At 39.9% G+C, this 21,634-nt stretch overlaps 2 protein-coding genes across 2 annotated transcripts; one reads left to right on the top strand and one right to left on the bottom strand.

Moving 5' to 3' along the window:
* The first annotated feature begins 94 nt into the window (after window positions 1-94).
* Window positions 95-9,452, top strand: LOC114133272 (multidrug and toxin extrusion protein 1-like). The gene is made up of 19 exons (XM_027999031.1): window positions 95-326; window positions 797-1,038; window positions 1,329-1,430; window positions 1,947-2,015; window positions 2,099-2,247; window positions 3,036-3,078; window positions 3,204-3,248; window positions 3,350-3,447; window positions 3,556-3,653; window positions 3,746-3,859; window positions 3,950-4,017; window positions 4,118-4,226; window positions 4,307-4,382; window positions 5,032-5,101; window positions 5,208-5,340; window positions 5,451-5,545; window positions 6,966-7,070; window positions 7,198-7,499; window positions 9,188-9,452. The coding sequence occupies exons 2-19, from the start codon at window positions 931-933 to the stop codon at window positions 9,189-9,191; spliced, it is 1,788 nt and encodes a 595-aa protein (XP_027854832.1). The 5' UTR covers window positions 95-326; window positions 797-930; the 3' UTR covers window positions 9,192-9,452.
* On the bottom strand, window positions 7,500-20,206 carry slc47a3 (solute carrier family 47 member 3). Its single transcript, XM_027999033.1, has 17 exons — window positions 19,770-20,206; window positions 17,584-17,685; window positions 17,422-17,490; window positions 16,936-17,084; window positions 16,798-16,840; window positions 14,481-14,525; window positions 13,978-14,075; window positions 13,792-13,889; window positions 12,479-12,592; window positions 12,325-12,392; window positions 12,146-12,254; window positions 11,126-11,201; window positions 10,730-10,799; window positions 9,876-10,008; window positions 9,677-9,771; window positions 9,539-9,581; window positions 7,500-7,998 (listed from the first exon to the last, which is right to left on the bottom strand). Exons 1-17 carry the CDS (start codon window positions 19,899-19,901, stop codon window positions 7,799-7,801), a joined length of 1,644 nt encoding a protein of 547 aa, XP_027854834.1. The 5' UTR covers window positions 19,902-20,206; the 3' UTR covers window positions 7,500-7,798.
* Window positions 20,207-21,634: the final 1,428 nt, after the last annotated feature.

Genomic DNA, 21,634 nt, shown 5'->3' with positions numbered 1-21,634 from the left:
AGGATCTTATAGTAGATATAGATATTAAAACTGCAGTTAGTAACTTTTAGAAAAAATGTTTGGTTTTAATGCTCTTATTTGTTAAAACTGTCACCATGACATGACAGTACAGTATGAGACAGATAATCTGTGAAGACATGGATCTCCTCTGCCGCCTTCTTGTGGTCCTACTGCAGCTCGGTCTGGAACAACCAATCAGAGCCAGGAGGCGGGTCTTAGCGCTGTCAATCAAATGATCTGCCTGCTGTTTTTAAAAGTCACACACTTTAAGATGCTAACATATCGCTCTTTGCTCCAGTTCCCCAGCAGTTAGCTGACGGCATTTGGTGAGTAAATGTCTTCTTTTAACCTCGTTTGTCACAATTAAAATTATTCTGAACTTTGTGAAGAAAGTTCTGACTGCAGATGCGGGCAAGTTTATGTATCTGTATTATTCTAGCAAAATCCTCACACATAGAGATCAACACTCATCTGCCTTACTTTAAAAGCGTGTTTTCTTGTCTTTCCCATCTTCCTTTATAATTGAAAGAATGCTTTAAGAGGGGCATTTCATCTAATTCCTGAATGTGGCATCAAGACTCATTAATTCTGTCGCTGCTGCACTGATTAGAAAAGGAGACAACCTTCGAATGAAGTGATAAAAATCAGATTCCTGCTAGAAATCCCCCTCCCCTCACCAGAGCAAGTTCATTGTCCCTTACATGTTTCATTACCTAGATCTGAACATTCCCTCCCACTTTCAACTGTGATTACAGAGAGTTTTCTCGTCTTTGTTGTTCAATCTCTGTTGTTTCAGCCGGCTCTGGCCTACCTCCAGGGAAGCTGCGATCACAGCAAGATTTCCATCCTCGGCGGCATCCAGAACACAACAAAGACACGCATGTTGGAGGAAAAACAAGGAGCCGCGCTGGAGGGACGCACACTTGAGACATGGAAGCGTCCAGCGACAGGCTTTTCTGCTGTAGCTGGCTGCGCCGCAGGGTTCCCTCGCCCCACAGGGAGGAACTGTACCACATCCTGAGGATGACGGGGCCTCTGGTAAGGACCTGCACTGCCTGCATGCCCCGTTCTGACCGCATAGGTTACACCAGACCATCGACGTTCTCGGCCAAAGAAAGACCGAAGAGGTGCAAGCCTTACAGGCGAGACTGTATCTGGCAGAATTTAGTCTCTGGCTGCTGGAGGAAGGGAAAAAAATGTCAAATTGTCAAAGCTCATTTATCAAATCCAAAGCTGTTAACAATAATTAATTGCATCTTGTGCTTACTGTAATATCATGTGTCAGCTGGTGGCTGCTTCACCTTTGATGTTAGCATTTTCCTTTCCAGCTGCTGTCTCGAATCCTCAGTTACCTCCTGCCTTTTGTGGTCACAATGTTCTGTGGGCGTCTAGGAAACGACGTGATGGCCGGCTACGGGTTGGCTTCTGCTGTAAGTGATCACACTCATGGAGGCTGATTTGAGGAAAAATGACACATGATTATACATGATTATAGTATTTTTTGGTCTACATTTTCTAGTGCAAATATCTTGATACACTTACAAATTTTTCAGTAACTTTTCAGCAAGATATAGGGGCATGTTCAGAGTCAAATATTCCTTTCTATCGTTGTAAAAGTGCTAATTCTACTGGCAGATGATTTACACTTACAACTTGGGGAAAATTGTTTATTATAAGTGAAACAATCTGCTAGTGGAACTAGCACTTGTTCATGAATGTTGAGGAGTTATTGACTTAAAACAAGCTTCTATCTCTTGCTAAAAATGTTACTTGTTTTGTTTTATTTCAACTGTACTGAAATATTTGCAGCAGATGTAAGATTTTGTCAAATAATATCCTAACAACAAGTGGACAGAAATGACGGTTGTTTTTAAAGATATTGCCTCATGCCTTTGCTTTTAATAAGTGAAAGGAATGTCGCTTAAAACAGTGTGGATTCCTTTCAGACCATTAATATTACCACTGCAGCCACAGGCTATGGTCTGGGACTGGCGTGTGACACTCTCATATCTCAGGTCTGGAAGCCATTTCGTCAAGTGACGGTTTCATCAGAGCTTCTTTGAGGTCTGGAGTTTAAAACGTGTGTGATGTTTGACAGACGTTTGGGGGCAGGAACCTGCTGCAGGTGGGCGTGATCCTTCAGAGGAGCGTCATCATCCTGCTGCTGTTCTGTCTGCCCTGCTGGGGGCTGCTCATCAATGCGCAGCCCATCCTGCTGTGTGTGGGGCAGGACCCCGAGGTGGCCAGGTACCTCACTGTAATAAACATGTTGCATCAGACTGTTTTATAAAGCAAAACATCAACCCTCTGCGGGCCAAGAGTAGAGAAGCGCCTTCGTCGTCCAATGCTGTCGATAAAGGATGTCAGTCGTGCGCCAGATTTACGGGTGTACCCGAAACGCACGAACACAACGGTTCCGCCCAGAATGAAAGGATGCGTTTAATTGCATTCCGGTTTTTAATTGGTCAAAATCGATGTAATAAATGTATTGAAATGAACACGTTAATGTCCTGGTACCGCATTTAGTTATTATAGTTTCCTGGAGCTTACAGCTCACTTCATAGAAATGAATGGGTACTTTCTGAGTTTTGTGTTACTTTAGAGTTGGAGAAGAACTCATTTTGTTCCCAAAACGTGACCTGTCGGTTCAAATAAATTACCTCCAAGTTACAGAAACATTTTTCGTAAACAACAAAGTAACTTTTAATTTCTGAAAGGCACGAGGGTGTTTTTTTCTCTCTATGACAAAATATACATATTATTTTCTTTAAAACGTGAACATCAGCGCTTTTCAATTTTAAAACTGGGATTATAAGCAAGAGTTTCGGCACATTCACATGGAATTTGCTCAACTTCTCTATCAAGTTATTTGATAGAGAAGCTATTTCTGTGTAAAATTGTACCCTGTTTATGAAATGATATTTTCTTTAAATTTGAGAACATTTTTAAACAATATAGTGGGGATAAAAAAAAGACTTTTCAGCTGAATAAAAACCAGCTGCTTCCTAAGCTAACCCTGTTGAATCTGTTGACAGAATTGCTCAGCTGTATATAACAGCCTTTCTCCCCGCTGTGCCAGTGAGTCACACATTTATTCTAACAAACACAAGCTTTCATCAATGATTTAAAAAAAAATTTTTTTTTACCAGTGTCTGTGTCATAAAGTAATATTAACAGGAAAAATAAAGTGTCTTTCTTTTTAGGCAATGTTTCTACACAACCTTCAGGTGTCTTACCTGCAGAACCAGGTGTGTCCAGAGGTTTAATGCAAACAATGCTTATTGAAATGTTGCGAATCTTGTTGAATTCATGCTGATTTTATTTTATTTTTTTCTGTTTGCATACTTAGGGTATAATCCTGCCACAGCTCTACACGGCTGCCGTGGCAAACGTAGCAAATGTCGCCACAAACTATCTCTTGCTTTACTGGCTGAACCTGGGAGTCAGGTCAGCATGCACACGCATTTCCAGACAAATGTGAACAGAACAATAACGCTCACTTTCATTATCTCGCTGCTGCTTGTGTGTGTGTGTGTGTGTGTGTGTGTGTTGCAGTGGCTCTGCTGTGGCAAACACTCTGTCTCAGATATACATCTGTTCTTTTCTGTTCGCTTATATCCGGTGGAAGAGGCTGCATGTAAAAACCTGGGAAGGTGAGGGACAGTATCTCTAACAGTGGTCGAAATGTTTTGAGATTTTCAACAAATTTTTCCAGACACAAATGGGTTTGTGTCGCCCCCTGCAGGCTGGTCTGTGGAATCACTACAGGAGTGGGGCTCCTACATGAAACTGGCTCTCCCCAGTACCTTGATGAAGTGTTTTGAGTGGTGGGTTTATGAACTTGGTGGCTTCTTTGCAGGTAATATAGATGCCGCATAAACTCACATCATATATAATGATAACGATTAAAAAAAAACATGGAACATTTCTATTTGTTTGTAACAATCAGGAATGTTGAGTGAGGACGAGCTGGCGGCCCAGCATGCTGTGATAATGATCGCTTTCCTCACCTACATGGTAGGACCGACTGGACCTCAGAGCAGAGCGGACTCGTTTTTCAACAGTTATCAACTCAAACTCTTTTACACACTTTATGTTGGTATTCCTGAACACGCAGTTTCCACTCGGTCTTCAAGCAGCGACGTGTGCTAGAGTGGGGAATGCTCTCGGCGCAGGGGACCGCGCCAGGGCCCTTCTGACCAGCAAGGTGTCCTTCTGTCTCGCAGGTCAGTAAAAACGTTTCTATCGCAGCTTTTTCAATTCTCGCAAGTGTCGCTTGTTCGATTCCTCAACTCTTGTCGTGCAGCTACTTTTGCGGTTGTGGAAGGAGTTGTGCTTGGGTGCTCCAAAACGGTGATCGGCTTCATCTTCACGTCTGACCAGTGAGTCTGGACAGCTCTAGTAACTCCCCCGACCCTCCAAACTTTGACACCCAATGAAATTTGGTGTCGTTAAGTGAAGCTGGACGATTCCTCAACTTTGGTGTCACTTAACGACACCAGATTTAATTTTAATTGGAATGTTTGTGCTTTTAAAATTTCTTGTTTGTGTCGCTGTCAATTTAAAGATGGTGATAAATGTTTCCAGAGGTCATCAAAGGTCAAACAGGGTCAAGGCAAGCAACTGTGTTACAGTTTTGTGTTTGGGCAGCAAAAATCATTTGTGGCATTATGATTTTTAAGATAAAAATTTTTTTTTATTAATTGTGCTAAAATCTTTGTAGCACCACTAATAACATATTTATTAGTGGCAAAATCAAACAAATTTGCTTGATTTTGTAAATGCGGTGACAACCTCTGGAAAGATTTATGAATATCTTTAAAATGACAGCGGCACAAACGAAAACATTTCTTGCAGCATGATCATTGGTGTCAGATTTTGTGAATTTGCCGCCAAATTTGCTGCACAAAAATTTGACACCGATTTTGTGTCAAACTTCACACCTTCACTCAGGTCCACTTACTTTCCAGTAACAGTAATACTCCGTTTAAAACACTGTTACATACTCAAATGGCTAAATCTTACTTTCAGGAAGATCATAGGTTTGGTCTCTCATTTGCTGAATGCCTACTGTTTCCTTCAGTTCTTTGATGGACTTGTGGTGAGTCCTAATGCTGTTCTTCTTTTTTACTCTTAAACATTTGTCCAGCCTGAGGCTGTCAGAAAGTGAAGCTGCATGCAGACTGACATACGTTTCATGGCTGCAGGGGGTTTGCACTGGCATCTTCTTGGGCACAGGCAAGCAGAAGATACCTGCTGTGGCTAACTTCGTGGGATACTACTGCATAGGCCTTACACTGAGTGTCACTTTCATGTTTGTTGCAAAACTGAGAGTTTTAGGTATTTAAACTCTGGTACTTGTTTGTAGATTTCTTATTATGATTTTTTAAAAAAAATTTTATGAGAAAGAAGCCATTTTGAACTCACCCAACTTGTTCTTTTCCTCACAGGATTTTGGCTGGGACTACTGGTTTGTGTCATTTTGCAATCAACTTTCTACATAATAGTTATCTTCAGACTGAACTGGGAGAAAGTGACAGAGGAGGTATGGTAAACAGCACATCGCGTCACATTGCACCTACAGATTTTTAAGTGTTTTATTGAACTTCAACTTAAACAAGGAGGGTTATATGTTGTTAGTGGCAAAATCAACAGCTGGGAAGAGCGTCTGGGAAGGTGGATTGACTAATTTCCTGAGAACATTAGGAACATCATCAAATAAGAACAGCAACAGCAAACATGTAACCAACTACACCAAGCCTATGCCAGCGACTACATGGATAGATTTTTAGTACTTAAAGCTATGTTGAGACTGGCCTACAGAAAATAAATCAAAAGAAGGAAGTATGATCATGAGTTATTTTAAAGTATGGATTTTCAGAGAATGAATGTGAAGATGCTCTACTGCCACAGACTGCAAAATTCAAGGAGTTTTGTTTTGTTTGTACAGGAGGCTAAATAAACTGCAGTCACGGCAGAAAATAGTTCTTACTTTTAGCTATGAATGCTTCTGTTAGAGTCCAAACCTAAATCAAATTTGGAAATGGTGACAAAGTTTTGAAAATATCTGTTCACAAAGGCTTTCCATCCACTGGAGCTGAACTCTTTGCAGAAATGTTCGAAACTTTCAATCTCCAAGTAGAGCCTCACTCGAAAAGCACATGTAATTACAGTAATGGGGTGGTGTACAATGTTTTTACTCAGGTGTGCTCACTAGAAATACCTGCTACACTTTTCAAGTTTTTATATTTGTACAAAAAAATCCCCCCAAAACAGGAAAACCATGATCCCTTCTCAGTGTAGCACATTTCTGTTCCTACTTCCCAATAAAGGACGTGGATGTTTGTGGTTGCAGTGTGACAAAATGCAAAACAAAGTTCATGGGGTGAAAATAATCTTTCAAGGATCACATAAATTGTGATCTATTATGGACACTGTCTATTATGCACAATAATCAGCACCTTCTCCACCACATAGTGGACAGACAGCGGAGCACCTTCTCACATAGGCTGCTCCAGCTCCGCTGTCATAGAGACAGATACAGGAAATCCTTCCTGCCACATGCCATCTCACTGTACAATAAAAGCTAAATCATTGTTCTGCACTAATCAGTCCAATTTTGCACAACTGCACTATGGCACACTTGCTGTACATATATTTACATATACATATCTGCATTTTTTGAATCTTTGCAAGGACTGCTCTTAAGTTGCTTTTTATATTAACAGCATTTTATATTTTACAATTTATAGCATTTTATATTTTATTTTTTATTTTATCTACAACTACTACTCAGTGGTAGTTGTTATTGTGTCTTGTCTCTATGCTGTAACTGCGAAGTAATTTCCCTGCTGGGATGAATAAAGTACTTCTATTCTATTCTATTCTATATAAAACCTCAGACAGAATGTGATCCTTTATGCTTCAGCGTAGAAACGTTCTGACGTTCTGTACTTCTCTTAAAGGCTGTGAAACGAGCTCAGAAAACCACCAACATGACATTAATAAGCACCTCTGGGCTCACAGACGCTGAGGGAACTGCTGCAGGTCAGACGGCCTACAATGAAAAAGTAAGCGCACTCTGAAATGTCAAACATTTTTATCATCAGTTTAATTTCTTTGTAATAAATTAACATCCATATTTTGGTCTTTAGCAGAAGAAAATTAACAGATGCGTGATGGTATTCTTTTTCACAGTCAGCAGATGGATACATATGCGTTAGTACAGAGGATCAGGACGGCCATGCTGGAAGGCCAGGTGGCCGCGAGGTCGGACGGACAGGCGGCCACCTCTCCACCACCCAGCTGATCGTCCGCAGAGGCCTCGCCGTGTTAGCTGCGGTGGCTCTGCTAGCTGTCGGAGCAGTCGCGCACTTCCTTGTTCCTTTGCCAGAGTTCCGGTCTGCAGAGGGCAACCGCACCGCGGCAAGTCGGATCAATGCAACGCATCCTCCTGATCCAATTTACTCCACTGTGCTGGTCCCTAATGGACAGTCAAAGTGAGTCGGAGCTGATGTTGTTGAACTGTCTTCAGTTTGACTCAGCTCTCTCTAACAGTACGGGACTGTAACAATCCAGATACTAATTAGAGATAACTCTCGTCATTCCAGAAAACAATCTCGCTTTAAAATCATATTCATGCTAATTTTGCTCTTTCTGTTTTCTCTTTGCTTCCTGCTGATCATCTTACGCCTTTTCCCTGTCCCGCTGCATCCTGAGTCGCAAACGTAGACTGAGTTTGCTTTGCGGTCGAGGCAAAGAAGTTTGCTCGCTCACTGCGATGACAGTTTACTCATAGTCAAGTAACCAAGTTCGTGACCAGCAGGTTTATGGTGATTCCAGTAGCCAGGACCAATAGCATGCCAGCCAGAGCTAAACCTCTTCGCAGGACCAGGCTCCTGAAGGAGGGCTGGACTTCCAGCGAAACCTCTTCTGTGTCAACGAGATCCATGGCGTCCGTCACGCTTAGCGAATGCTCTGCGTCTTCTGATTGGGCACCTGTTCATGCAAATGTGAAAGGCACACATTTAGGCTCCTTTGGAACATGATGTGTAACTGTTAGCTTGTCTGAAGCTTCATTAAAACAGAAGGGACCAGCTAATGAGGACTAAACAGACAGAAGGAGTCCACTGTTAAGCGTCACCCAGAGACCTCGACAACGTGACTCCAATGGTTGTGGAAAATTACATGTAGGAAAAGCCACGTAGTTTCCCCCCAGGTTAGGGAACAAAAGACCATATCTTTGCCCACAGAGAGAGCAAGACGTTTGGCTGAGCTGCTTGCCTGGGTATTGTCAGTAGAAGCATTGGGTTTGAGCTTGTTTACACTGTTGGTCAACATGCTTGAGAAGGAGCTGAGGGAAAGAACAATTCTTTTGATTTGCTATGAGATACATGTGGTGACGGCTGGGTGAATGACTGAATGTAGTGTGAAGCGCTTTGGGGTCTTCTGGACTTGTATACAAGTACAGGCCTTTTACCATTTTTACCATGGGAAGAGCTGCTGCTTATTTTGGGAAAGTCAACTGGGGAAAGTACCTTCTGGCTGCCTTGTTGCAAAAGTTTGTGCAGTAAACATTGGTAGTTATTCACGTTGCAGTTTGTACTTTCCCAGAATTTAAAGCGTTGAGGTTTTTTTCTTGAACTGGAATTGTACTTTCTGGATCTTTAATTATACTTTTTGAACTTAGAGGTTACTTCCCAGATATTAGGAATTGTTTCTGAAAACCTGGCTTATCTACTAAATTCTACCCCTCTTACACTTTTATAACCTTTCTGGACTGGAAGAATATTGGAGCCCTGCAGCGTGTCTTTAGGGATGTCTGGCTTTATAGGCTATTATAAGGATGACTTAGCAAAATGTTTAACACAGCAAATTGTGTTAAACATTAGGGAAGTGAAAGTTTTATGGAACATTATGTGCTGACTTCTTCTCATCTGTAAGTGAAAATCATAACATTTGCAGAAAATGAGACATTTATATGAACTAAACCGTTATTGAGACGATGCCTATGAAGCGTCTGACAACTTTCCTGTGACTAAAACTTACATTTAAACTCGTTTCCCTCTGTCTTGGTTTCACCCATGCACACACAGTGGATGATATCCAATGAATAATCATTTCTCAAGGTAAACAATGTTTCCCTCTGATGGTGATCACGTATCACATTGTCTGTTTTCTCCTTTAGGTGACCCTGGTCAGACCTCATGATCAAAACCAAAGAAAAAGGAGAACTATTGCTCTCTTCTTTTCAAGCTTCCTGATAATACTGATTGTTGGTCTTGTTTAAGTTTTTTTCCCCCCGTTTGTTTGTTGTTGGTGTCGGGTGATTTTGGGTTAAGGTTATAGGGAAGACACTGATTCTACAACCTTCTTTGGGCTGTTGTAGCTGATTGTTAATGACAAATAATCTGTTGTCTTTTGTTAATAAATGTATGTGTTAGTCATGACTGCATCGTGTTGACAGTCTCATGTTGGTCCACATTGATAAAAATCCTCTACATGAATGGAGAAAAGTAGCAAAGCATCTCTTTCTTACTTGTGTCTGAAGAACAGCCAATCACACCTGCTCTGATCCGAGCCTGAAAGATAAAATCATGTTTAAATCTCTGTTACTGAAGAAAAAAAAAAATCTTCGGTGTTTTAGAATAAGCAACATTTAACTTGAAATGCAAACCTCTGCTGTGGCTGTCTTCCAGTTCATCCTGAGCAGATAGAAAATGAGGAATGTGGATTGCAGTGATACACAGGTAAACAGGCCAGTCCATAGACCTTGGTAAAGAAAGATATTATACATCACGTCAGATCAATTTTAAAATCGAGCCAAAGACTTAGAATTTCACTGTTTCGAGATACGTTTTAACTTTAAATCTCACCCTTTATTCCTTGTTTGGCAACAAACATCAGGGGGATTCCAATAGGAAATCCGATGCCATAAAATCCCAAGAAGTAGCAAATAGCCCCAACTCTCTGTTTACCCGCTCCTCTGATGATCCCACCAGAGGCAGCCTGGTCGTGTGAAGTGTAAAAGAAAAGATTAGACTTCACAACAAGTGAAGTTACACACCCCTCTAAAAGTGGAAGGTTCTCCTGATGTAAAAATTTAGACTGATTAGGGTGAAATAAAGCAAAAAAAATACACCTGGAGAGCAAAGGGAACGCTTACTCTAAAAGGAACACAACCAGAGCTTGCCAAAAAGTCCTACAGCTTCTTCGGTGTTCCTGTTGGACGATTCGCCAAAACGTTTTTATATTTTATCTGTGCCTGTTTTTGCTATGTCAGCATCATCGACATCGTTCTGTCACTGATCACTGTTCTCACCTCGCACTGAAATGCTGTTAATTCTTTTGTAACGCTCTCCTGATTGATGCTTTTACGCAGTGAGATATTTTCGACCATTTATAACCATTTTTGCAAACTGTGGTTTGAGCTGCAACGCACATCTGAGAAAAGACATTAGTCTCAGACATTTGTCTTGGTGGGATAAAATGTGTGCACACTTACGCAAACAAGTCATCTTAGAATTTTTTATTTTTTTTTACCCTTTCACGTAAACAGATTTGTTTTTCAATTGAACACATACACTGTACATTAAAAGGTCTAAAATGTTTTTCAGTCATTTACAGTGGTACGGTTCAGGGGTATGTGCATTTTTTAGATCTACTTTACTTTGAATATACTTTTGTAATCTTTTAAACATTTTTAGTAGGAAATGACAAAGATACTTACAGACATGGCATCCAGGATGACAAATGGAGCGTAAAATGACATAATTTCTGCCACCCTTTCCCTAATCTGCCTGAAACAAAAATATATATAGTATAACATCACTATCCTACTATTGTGATATTTATAAAGATAGAAAAGCTATTCTTCTTAATCTCATTGACACATGTGGCTGTTTTTCGGTGTAGAGCACCAGATTACAAATTACAAACCTTTGGACCAAGTTATTATTTTGCACAATATGTCAGCCAGCTTCACAAGTTTACGATTAGATAAGGCCTACTGTAACGCTCAAAGGCCATTTAAAATATGAGTCATCTCTTCAGTACTTGAGCGTGTGACTTCGCCTTTCACAAACAGGACTGACTGCAGTTGGGTTAATGTTAAACATTTACTTACTCATCATATGTAAAGATGTAAGAGATATGATTCTTCAGACTCCCGATGAGGACTGCCAAGCAAACAGACACCGACCCTGTTGTAAAGAGCAACATGCCAAGTGGGCTAACATCACACACTTACTATGATGCTGCTAAAGAACATATATAGATTGTGGGAAAAGAAGAACTTTTACTTTTTTAAATCATATTTGTTGTTACATATTACGTTAAAGGTTCCAAGCTCCTCTGTTCAAATCCTGTCACATACATTTGTGGTCAGGGATTTACAAAGACTCATCATGTGACTGAATGAATTCCATAATAAGTTTTGCTCAAATGGGGGACATATTATGCCAAATTCAGAGATTTTACACTTTTTAATCTTCCATTTGGATTTCTACTGATTCTAGAAAGTAGTCCAAGAACTATGAAAAATCAAAAAGCTGTTTTTTGATGAAAGTTGCGTTTTTTGTGTCTAGAAAATGAGCTGTCTCAAAACCTCCCGGCTGTTAAATTAAATTGACTGTTACCTAGCAACCCCAGCCGAGCCCAGTCCTTCTCCTAGCAACCCAAGCGGAGCTCCAGCGCATTTGGTGAGCTGGTTTTAGCGCTGTATGTACCATACAATGGATGCTAGAAAAGACAAGTGTTTCATTTTTATTGCTGGCTTACCATTCACAACCCCTTTCTGTATTCTGCTTGGTTGTGCAGGAGGCTCAACTAATCCTTTTCAAAGATCTACAGTTGTATAATTGCACATCTGTTTGCACCCATTTCCACATGTGAGAGTAAATGTTAAATTGGGGGGTGGGGGGGTGTGTGACCAAAATGTAATTTAACCTTATTTCAACCACATTGTGATATTTACACTAGAAACTAGACCAAAATACTTGCCATTATTTTGTGTTTTTGCAGTAAATAGCTCATATAAATACATTTTATATGAGCTTTTTTACTACAGATGGTCGGATCACTTTTAAGTGTCTCAAAAAGTTTTTTAAAAAGTCTAAATGCGTATAATATATAAGTGCTCACTGACCTCCACAGAACATTGTTGCTTTCGCAGACAGCTTGGCCTGCTCCGTTTCTCCGGCTCCCAAAGCGTTTCCGACTCTCACGTTGCCTGCAACGCTGAAACCCAACGGGAACTACCAAAACATAAAAACGTTACCAATTTGAAAACCTTTTCTTCTTCACTGCTAGCTTCAAAAAGCTCACCATGTAGGCAATATTTGCCAGCTGGTATACGACCGACTGCGTTCCAAGCTCAACCTCACTTATCAGACCTTTCAAACCGATACAGGTATTAGATTTCAAAGTTGGTTTAGAAAGCAAAACATCTTCACATTTGTAATTTGGGATAGGGTATTACCTGCCAGAAAACCTCCAATCTCATATGTCCACCACTCTACACACATCATGACCATTCCAGGAACAGCCAATTGGATATAAGATTTCCAGTCAACGAGGCATTCTTTGGACCAGCCTAGATACGACAGTAGAAAGGAAGTTAAATGAAAGGAAGTTAAATGAAAGGAAGTTAAATGCATATTATACATGGTTAGTTTTGTACAAAAACTTATTCAAACTCTTCAGCTCACAGAGATTATATGAATAAAACGTATTCATGTTACAAATTTAGGCTCATTTATTAACAGATAAGATTGGCATGACCCTTAGGTGTTATGTATTCTATACTGATCACTCAAAGCACTTTGGACTAGAGCCACATTCACACACTGGTACGCATTTCAGTAGGTAACATCTGACCGGAGGAAGACACAATTGAACCCACAGCTAGATGTGTTCGGAGAAACTGCGATGGAAACACTTTTTTTCGCATCACACGAGTCACGTGATCAACAGCCGGATGTCACAACTGGCAAATATGATGGCAAAGATGACAACAGGAAGTACTAGGAGGATGAAGTTTAGTTTTTTTGGACAATGTTCAGCTGGCTCCACCAGAGCATCACACAGTTCATAAAAAGTTGTGTCATTCAAACATATTGAGTCCATAGCGCTTCTGTAAATTGGCAGACTACAACTCCCCAAAACACCGCACACAGAGACGCTCCCAAGTATAAGGGGTTTGTTGCTCCAATGCCTGAATGAGACGCCAACTGCTGATGACTGACAGATGATGAGCGCTAGCTGTTTAAGTATCTGTTTAGTTGTTTAGCTAGCCTGTTTACATCCGTCACCACCATGAGTTTTAATCACTTATCATGTTCACAGCCTTATTCACGTGTAATTTTAATTTTATTTCTTGTTTGGTGGAAACATTGCAATTGCAAAATGGTGTTTTTTTGTTTTGTTTTTTTACATGAACAGAATATTGACAAAGATGCGCGCACATTTGTAATGAAAATGCAGCTTCTGTCAGCCATTCATCCAGATCTTCAGTTCGACTTCAGTTAATCGCCTTCCCTCACAGTTTTCCCGGTTCTAATCAATCAATGGCTCCTTGTTCTGTAATTAACTCTCCAGCTTAAATGTCTCTGTTGGTCAGCTCATCCTGGGTCTCACCAGTCAGTTTCTTATGGTCCTCTTGTGATATGTAATTTTGGTTTCCCCCGTATTTGAATTCCCTTTTCAAGTAAAATAGTTTATTTGCTGCTTTTCCCCTCCTGTCATTTGGGTCTTGCTATTCACCATTAAATCACAATATAATTATTTAGTCACCTGCCCAGGTTGTCTTGTGAAGACCTTTCCACATGATGTAAGCATAAAGGAATCCAGCCAAGGCAAACTCAGACAAAGTGTTGGCAACAGCAGAGCCCCTGAAGATCATATAAATATGCCCATGTTTAATATGTATATGTGTATGCATTTGTGTAAAATACAATAATAAATGTGTGAGAGACTCACGCTACTCCCATTTTCAATACGAAGAGCACAATGTAGTTAACGAGGGCATTGAGCAGATTGACAATTAGCCCTGTGATGACCTGCGGCCAGATGATGCCCTGAAATGAAAGTGCCATGTTTTTCATTAGCAACTTAGCACATTCAAAGTGACTTGTCTCCAACAAGGAACGGACATAATTTGATTTTAAAAAAATTCAATCGTATAGACTCCACCCACCACCTGCAATCCAGCAGACATAAAAATTGTTGGACAGAATCACTTTTTGTTCTCTTTTCTTTTCTATTTTCATTTCATGTACCATACTCATCTAAGGCGCTCTGACCTCTTTGCTATTTGAATTCATAGTTGACAAAACCCCTTTAAATCTGACATAATAAATTAATATCACACATTTTGCACATCTAATCTTTTAGGAAACGGGAAGCGAATCACTATAGTGTTCAACTGCACCAGATCTACGTGCTATATTTCAGTTTATGTAGGGTTAAAATGGTGGACCTACCTGGTTCTGGAGATATCGTGATTCTAAGGAAAACATGAAAGTAGCCTGTAATATGACAAAAAGAAGAGATTTACTGAAGTTGTTGGCATAATTTTAAAAGATCTCTTTAATCAGCATCAACAACAGGTTTTGCTTTTATGGTGCAAACAATTTTATTGCAGGATAATAATGTCTTCTGACTTTATTAATCGGATTCTTGTGTTATGTCTTTATTTTACTGCTTGTGGACTTTCACAGAATGAATTTGTCTGAGCTGACATGCTGAGGTTTACATTCCTGGATGTTGTTCAGCACCTGCAAAAGGAGTCAGACTGTCTTCCCTAATGTTATCATCTTTTGTCCTTGCTGTGCAATTGTTGCTCTGTCTGTCTGTCTGTTGTCTGGCAGTTTTTAGTGTCTCATGTTGTAGTTCTTATAACATGTGAATGATGGTAATAGACATGACTGATTGATTTTCTCCTTGGCACTTTTCCCCCCATAATGTTTTAAAGGGGCAGTATTATGTATTTTGTGCATAATACAAAATACATAATACTGTATTTGCTAACTATGTTAGCTTCAGTTGTTATAAAAATGCTGTATATATCAAACATATATATAAAAGATTTTTGACTTTGTCATTTAACGCCTTGCAATTTGGGCCTCTGTCTCTTTAAAACCTCCCACTCTGTCTTCAGGAAGTCATCACAACATGGCTCCTCTATTAACCCTTTAACAACTTTTTTTTTTTTTACCAGCATTACACTGAGAAGTAGCTCGTATAATGAGCTCAGCAGATGTGCAGTTTCACCAGATGTTTGCTAATTGCTGTTGGCTAGTCTGAAGGAGCCGAGTGGGGGAGTCAGAGGAGAGGGATGCTCGGTGAGGAGGAAGCTTGAAAGATGCACCTCCAAGGCGGGGCTAGGTCCACCCAGGCGTTTTATACCGCTGAATGGTTGCCATGGGAGATTAAAGGATTTCTCAAACAAGCATGAAAGAATCAAGGCAACACTCCAGTTATGTTTTTAATGAAGGAATAACATTATAATATAATGTAAAGCTAAAAAAGTTGATTGTACATAATACTGCTCTATTAAAGTAGCTTACTAATGTGGGTTATAGCAATGAGAGAACAAATGTGAACATTAGCGTATGAACTTTACATGACATGAAGAGGAAGCTTACGCCCCACAGTGTAAACCAGTGTTTCCCAACCCTGGTCCTCAAGGCTCACTGTCCTACACGTTTTAGAGGTTTCCCTGCTTTAATGTGCCTGATTCAACTGATTGCAGTTCAACAAACGTCTGTTGATCAGCCATCAATTGAAATCAGCTGGACTGAAGCAAGGAAATACCTAGAACATGCAGGGCAGTGAGCCTTGAGGACCAGGGTTGGGAAACACTGGGTACTACTCTTTAACCCTCTAATGTCTGGGCTCTAAATGTTTGAAGTGTGAATTTATCCTTACATTTTCACCTTAACATCTATTTACCTTGCCTCGTTTGGTATCATTATTTTCAGCACAACCTCAGCTTTATGATTTTGCAGTGTTTGTTTCATTTATGAAACAAATTTCATGTATGAGTAGAGGGTTAATCAATAACTTTATATGGCTGTGTAGTCTCTGTTTCCCGGTCAGACTAGAGTACAGAAGATAAAGATATGCAAACATATGGATGTAAAACAAGTCAACGGATTAGGGGTGCACTGATTTATCAGCCAGCCGACATATCGGCGCCAATGTCCTTAATTTTGGGAGATCGGTGATTGGTCAATACTTACATGTGAAGTCAATCTTATTCAGCGATCTCATCTACCCCAGCAAAGAACCACTGTCCTCTTCTGCTCTCCCATGAGAGGTTTGACGGACAGACCAGCCCGCCATGTCATGTCTGCATGTTTGCAGTTAGTCGCCCCACTGCTGCCAATTCAGCGACTTTCTTATATATTTAGCGACATTTCAGACAAAAAAAAATGGCATCGGCCAAAATCGGAGTTGGCTTTTTAAGTCAGGTTAGGGTTAGAAACTAGTCTTCTTCCTGATTATGTAGGTCATAGCATTTGATATATATTTTAATTTTGAACTGACATATTTTTTTTAAAAAAGCTTTTCAATTACATCTATATGTATCTATTTTTACTTAAATTAGGGGGAAATTTAATGCAGCTAAAAGAATCTTCATAGTGTGAATTAAGAAATGACCAAAGTTTTTGTGCTATACGGATTTTTTTGTTTTCTGTCCAACATCCAGACTGTGACAGTACTAAACTTGTAGGACTTTATATCTTAAATAAGCAAATTGGAGGCCTGGAATGACAAAAAGTAGAATGTACTCACTGGAAGTGATGGCATGAAGATCTTTACATACATCTGAGCCAAACTATGGAGAGATTTCACAGTCAAAATCAAAGCAAGCATTTTTAGCAAGTCCAAGAAGCGGAGGATGGAGTGGTTGCTAAGAGACAGCTAGCTGACCTGGCGACTTCTGGCTCCTGTCTGAACGCCAAGAGAATGGGCTCCGTGTTGATGAGAATGGCCCAGCAGGGGAAACAAGCCAGTAACAGAATGAGGATGGACCGCTGCAGAATGACTCCGACTCTCAGGAGGTTACCGCTCCCATAGGTCTAAAAATACATAGAGTTGGCAAATACATTTGTAATTTGGTACATTTATGTCTGTGTTTTAAAAAAAAGGAAGAGACATTCGAAGTCAGTTCAGCACTGATTAGGTTCAGTATCGCCTGATACTAAACATCAGATATCGGTATCGGAAGTCAAACGTGTGGATCGGTGCATCCCTACTTATTGTACATATTTGTGTTACCGATTCATATGTCATTAAACGTTAAAATATTCCTGTGTAAATATATCTCTTGTTCCCTTGTGGGTACCTACTGCTTATAGACAAGTGTGGCCTATGCACATGTACATGTGTTTGGTTATTAGTGGTTGATGCTCATACCTGTGATATCAGCGTATCACATGCTGATGCCAACCCAAAACCTATGGATACACCTGTGACATTAATCACCTGGGGAAGGAACAAAAAACAAACAAACAAGGATTGAACTATTTAATTGGTTCCGGATATTTTGTTCAACAGGAAGTTGTTGTTTTTACTTACAGCTATGGCCAAAGACACTCCTGCCAACTCTGTCTTCCCAAGATGGCCGCAAAAAACTGTACTGACAAAACTCACAGCATAGCCCATGAACTGGGCCAACATCTGAAAGTCAACATACACGGAAATCTGAGACAACTCAAACATTTTTATAAGTTCATACTTAGAATTCGATTGTACCCATGTACATTGCTTAACCTTTCACAGAGAGCAGACATACGGAGGTATTTTTGGCGCAAAAGTATTTGTGCAGGATTAGTGACTCGCATAAGCCGTTTTGCGTAGTTGCATTCAATGACTTGTGTCTGTGTTAAGAAAAAAAAAGACAAAATAAATATCTGTATGCAGATTTTAATACAGAAAGATTATTAGATATTAGTTTTGCTGCAAATGTATTGCACTGAGTGGAGCAAAAATATTAAGAGTACCATATTTTCCGCACTACATTTCCGCGCCACATTATAAGGCGCACCTTCAATGAATGGCCTATTTTAAAACTTTTTTCATACATGTTGGATAAATTGTATTTTAGTAATTATTAAATATTCGTTGTATCATGTAGCCTTGTAGTTACATTTAGATAATGTTAAATTATATGCTTTTACTCTTTTCCTTCTATTTTAAGTGATGTTTCTGTGTGTTAAATAAGTTTGATTCTTTCCTAAAGGCCTCCTTTGTGAGAGAGAGGTGTCAGCTATTCTTAGCATTTGTTACCCTGCAGGAATCTCTGGGAGATAGAGGTGTTAGTTGTTCCCAGCTGAGTTTTACAGTCCTGCAAAGAACTCTGCTTTGTTCTTCGTTGCTTTGAAGCTATACAACGTGTCCCATTCGACGCCGTGCCTGGAGCAAGAAGGATTTAGATTGTAGATAACATGTGTTTAGTTAGTGATTATCATTTAGCGCTGCAACGATGTGTTTAATTATCCCCTCCACCCTTTTTAGAGTTGCAGCGCCCCGTGTGGCAGGGTTCCTAAAATCAATAAAACAGAGGAGCGAGAGATGTGTTTTTCAGAGCGGTTGGAGATTTGTAACTGAAAGCATATCTCTGTCTGCTCTCCTCGTGAGAACAAAGAATTTAACTCTCTTGTCTTTCCTGTGTTTGTTAAAATTGTTTAATAGGTATTTAGACCTGACAATATATAAGGCGCACCGCATTATAAGGCGCATAGAATAGACGCTTCAGTAGAGGCTGGGGTTACGTTATGCATCCATTAGATGGAGCTGCGCTAAAGGGAATGTCCACAAAATAGTCAGATAGGTCAGTCAAACTTTATTAATAGATTACAAACCAGCGTTCTGAAAACTCAGTTCATTCCCAAAATGAACAGCTGTTGCTTCCTCCACTTCCGCACCATTGATTGTTCATGTTAAATTCTCTCGCTGCTGCTCTCTTCCCATGTTCTACTGTGTGACTGATCGCCTTGAGCTTAAACTCTGCGTCGTAAGCATGTCTCTTAATAGGAGCCATTTTGGGGTCTTTACACAAAACCCAGCATCCACTGCTCGCTTCTTCTTCTATGGGGGGAAATGAAGTCGGCGGCTGCTTACCGTAGTTGCGAGACCTGTTGTGGCTCAATATTGGTCCATATATAAGGCGTACCGGATTGTAAGGCTCACTGTCGGCTTTTGAGAAAATTGAAGGTTTTTAGGTGCGCCTCATAGTGCGGAAAATACGGTAATACTTTTACATTTTGTCACCTGTAGAACAGTAGTTTTGTGTCTGTGAGTGATAAAGAAATATAGGCAAGTTTGTTTTTTTTTCCTGACACAAGAATGCAGATTGATTTTTGCAACATTTGGATCATTTGGGGAAAAAGTGTAAGATTTTTCTTAAGTGTGACTCAAACAATATAATTTGTGTTTTCCGCTGAAAAATGTGAATGGTTATAGCTGCTGTTTTGTATTTGTGAAAGAATGGCGGGTGGGGGAATCTACAATTACAAAACTCCTAAAGAATTTTTCTCAGTAACTTCAATTTCTCAGTTACAAGGCACAAACACTTTTGCATCTGAAGTAGCTCCATAGAGGATGTCCATATGAAATTCTGTGTCGGGTCGAGTAAGAACCGTGGGTTGCGTATTACACAGGTTTGTAAAAAAAAAAAAAGTAACTTATACTGGGCTACAAAGTGATTTAGTTAATGTATTCTAAAAAAGGGGTGACGGCTCATTTCAACACAGAATGCTTACCACTGGTGCGGCCAGCTTGGACAACTCTTTAATTTCACCCTTAAAACCCAACGGAACCAGCGCGCGGATCCGTCTTACTGCCCAACACTCGGTCCACGCAGGGAAAGATGTCCTCTGAGCGCTTCCGTCCATGTCTGAGTTCAAAACCAGCGTCACAATCTCTCAGCGCGTCTTTAGTAAGAAGAACTTTTGACTCGTTAAGCTTCTCTTCCTTATGAGGAAAAAATGACAAGGAAGAGCGTCCGGAGAAGTCAGCGCACATCCGCTAGTTCCCTGGTCTTCCGCTGTTGTAGGTGGTCCTCTTATGTGGGCCAGCTGTGAGAAGCTGTTGCCAGGTGACTCGGTTTATGACCCGTGACTTCTCCTACCAGGAACGTTCTTTTGCCCTGTTGCAACAGCGTACACGATTCCTTGAAAGCTCCTCTGGTCAGATGCGGAATGTGAACGTGAAAAAACGCGACGACTGATGAAACCTGGTGCAAACTGTCGTATGACGTCACGCCGGTGAACCATTCCCTCCTGGTGGATATAAAACTTAATCATAACTCACCTTCTTTTCTTCCTTTTTTCTTCTTTCTTTCTTTCTTTTTTCAATTTTATAGAATTGATATAGTTATTGCAATAAATTATAAAGGGGTGGTATGTTTTGTTTTTTTACAGTACATAGTAACTATGTTGCCTTCAGTTGTTATAAATATGCTGTGTGTGTCAAACATAACCTAAAACAAATTTGACGACCCAGCTGACTCCTTAAAATTGACTTCTGTCCCTTTAAGAAGCTTAAAGGGACAGTCTTTCCAACACTCCCCCATCAGTATGTCATCACAACAATGCTACTCTTAATATCGTTTACAACCTTTATTTGGAGAGCTGGACTGAGAAGTATAAGCAGTTGATGCAATAATATTATTAAGCATTGCTACTCTTGCCTGAGTAAAATTTGTGGATACTCAAACCAACTTCAATGAATAAGGAAAAAAACATTTTAACCAAAATATCCAAGTCACAGAATTTGAACACAGGCTTTCTTGTACTAATTCTGTCTGCTGAGCCTGTTGTCCCAAATCATTCAGTTTAAAAGACAATTACAGGTAACGCCATATGATTCGGCTGATTTGCTAGGGATACTAACAAACAATTGAACAAATGAAGTCCATAAAACAAAACGTCCTCTGAGCAACAAGGTTTTACAGTGATCCTGTGAATTCTGGGGAATAAATGTTTTGTGCAGCATCTGTAAGCGACCACCAGAGGGAGCTAGATGCTAGCTAACCAACCTTACCGTAGGCTAATGACTTAAATAAGTCATTATTTAAGTCGTTTAAATAATGACTTAGTAGTTTTAATTGATTCATTCAGTTCACAAACGTCTACAGTTGTTCAAAAATTAAAATAAATTAAAACGAAGCCACGAATATAAGGGCAATTTTCTGAACTAACTTTCAGAGAATTTGCTTAATTTCATAGAAACTTCTGAGGCTCACATCACATCAGTAGCAATAAACTATTATCTAATGAAGCAAACCCAATCACGTGTGTAAACAGCACCAGATTAGTTAATAGTTTGATCTCATCTACGGTTAAAATCAGAATTAGTTATAGCCTTGACAGATTTTGATTTGAAGTTGTTTTCATTCAACAAGAAGTTCATAAAGGCTTTTTAATAATCAGTTGGAAATCATCATTGCTACAGTAATGAAGGACCCAATAATTGCTGACCAGATTTTTTTTGTTGTTGTTGTTGTTGCAATGTTTCCAGTTTTGGAGGTTGGAAGACCTTCTTTGTTGTCACCCAAATTTTTAGCTCCCTCCCGACTCACTGAGCAGATTCAGGTTGGGACTCCTCTCCGAAACGTCAGCAGCAC

Source organism: Xiphophorus couchianus, chromosome 18 (genome assembly GCF_001444195.1).
Source record: "Xiphophorus couchianus chromosome 18, X_couchianus-1.0, whole genome shotgun sequence".
Taxonomy (NCBI): domain Eukaryota; kingdom Metazoa; phylum Chordata; class Actinopteri; order Cyprinodontiformes; family Poeciliidae; genus Xiphophorus; species Xiphophorus couchianus.
The sequence above is the reverse complement of the archived record's forward strand: the minus strand, read 5'-3'. Positions and strand labels throughout refer to the sequence as shown.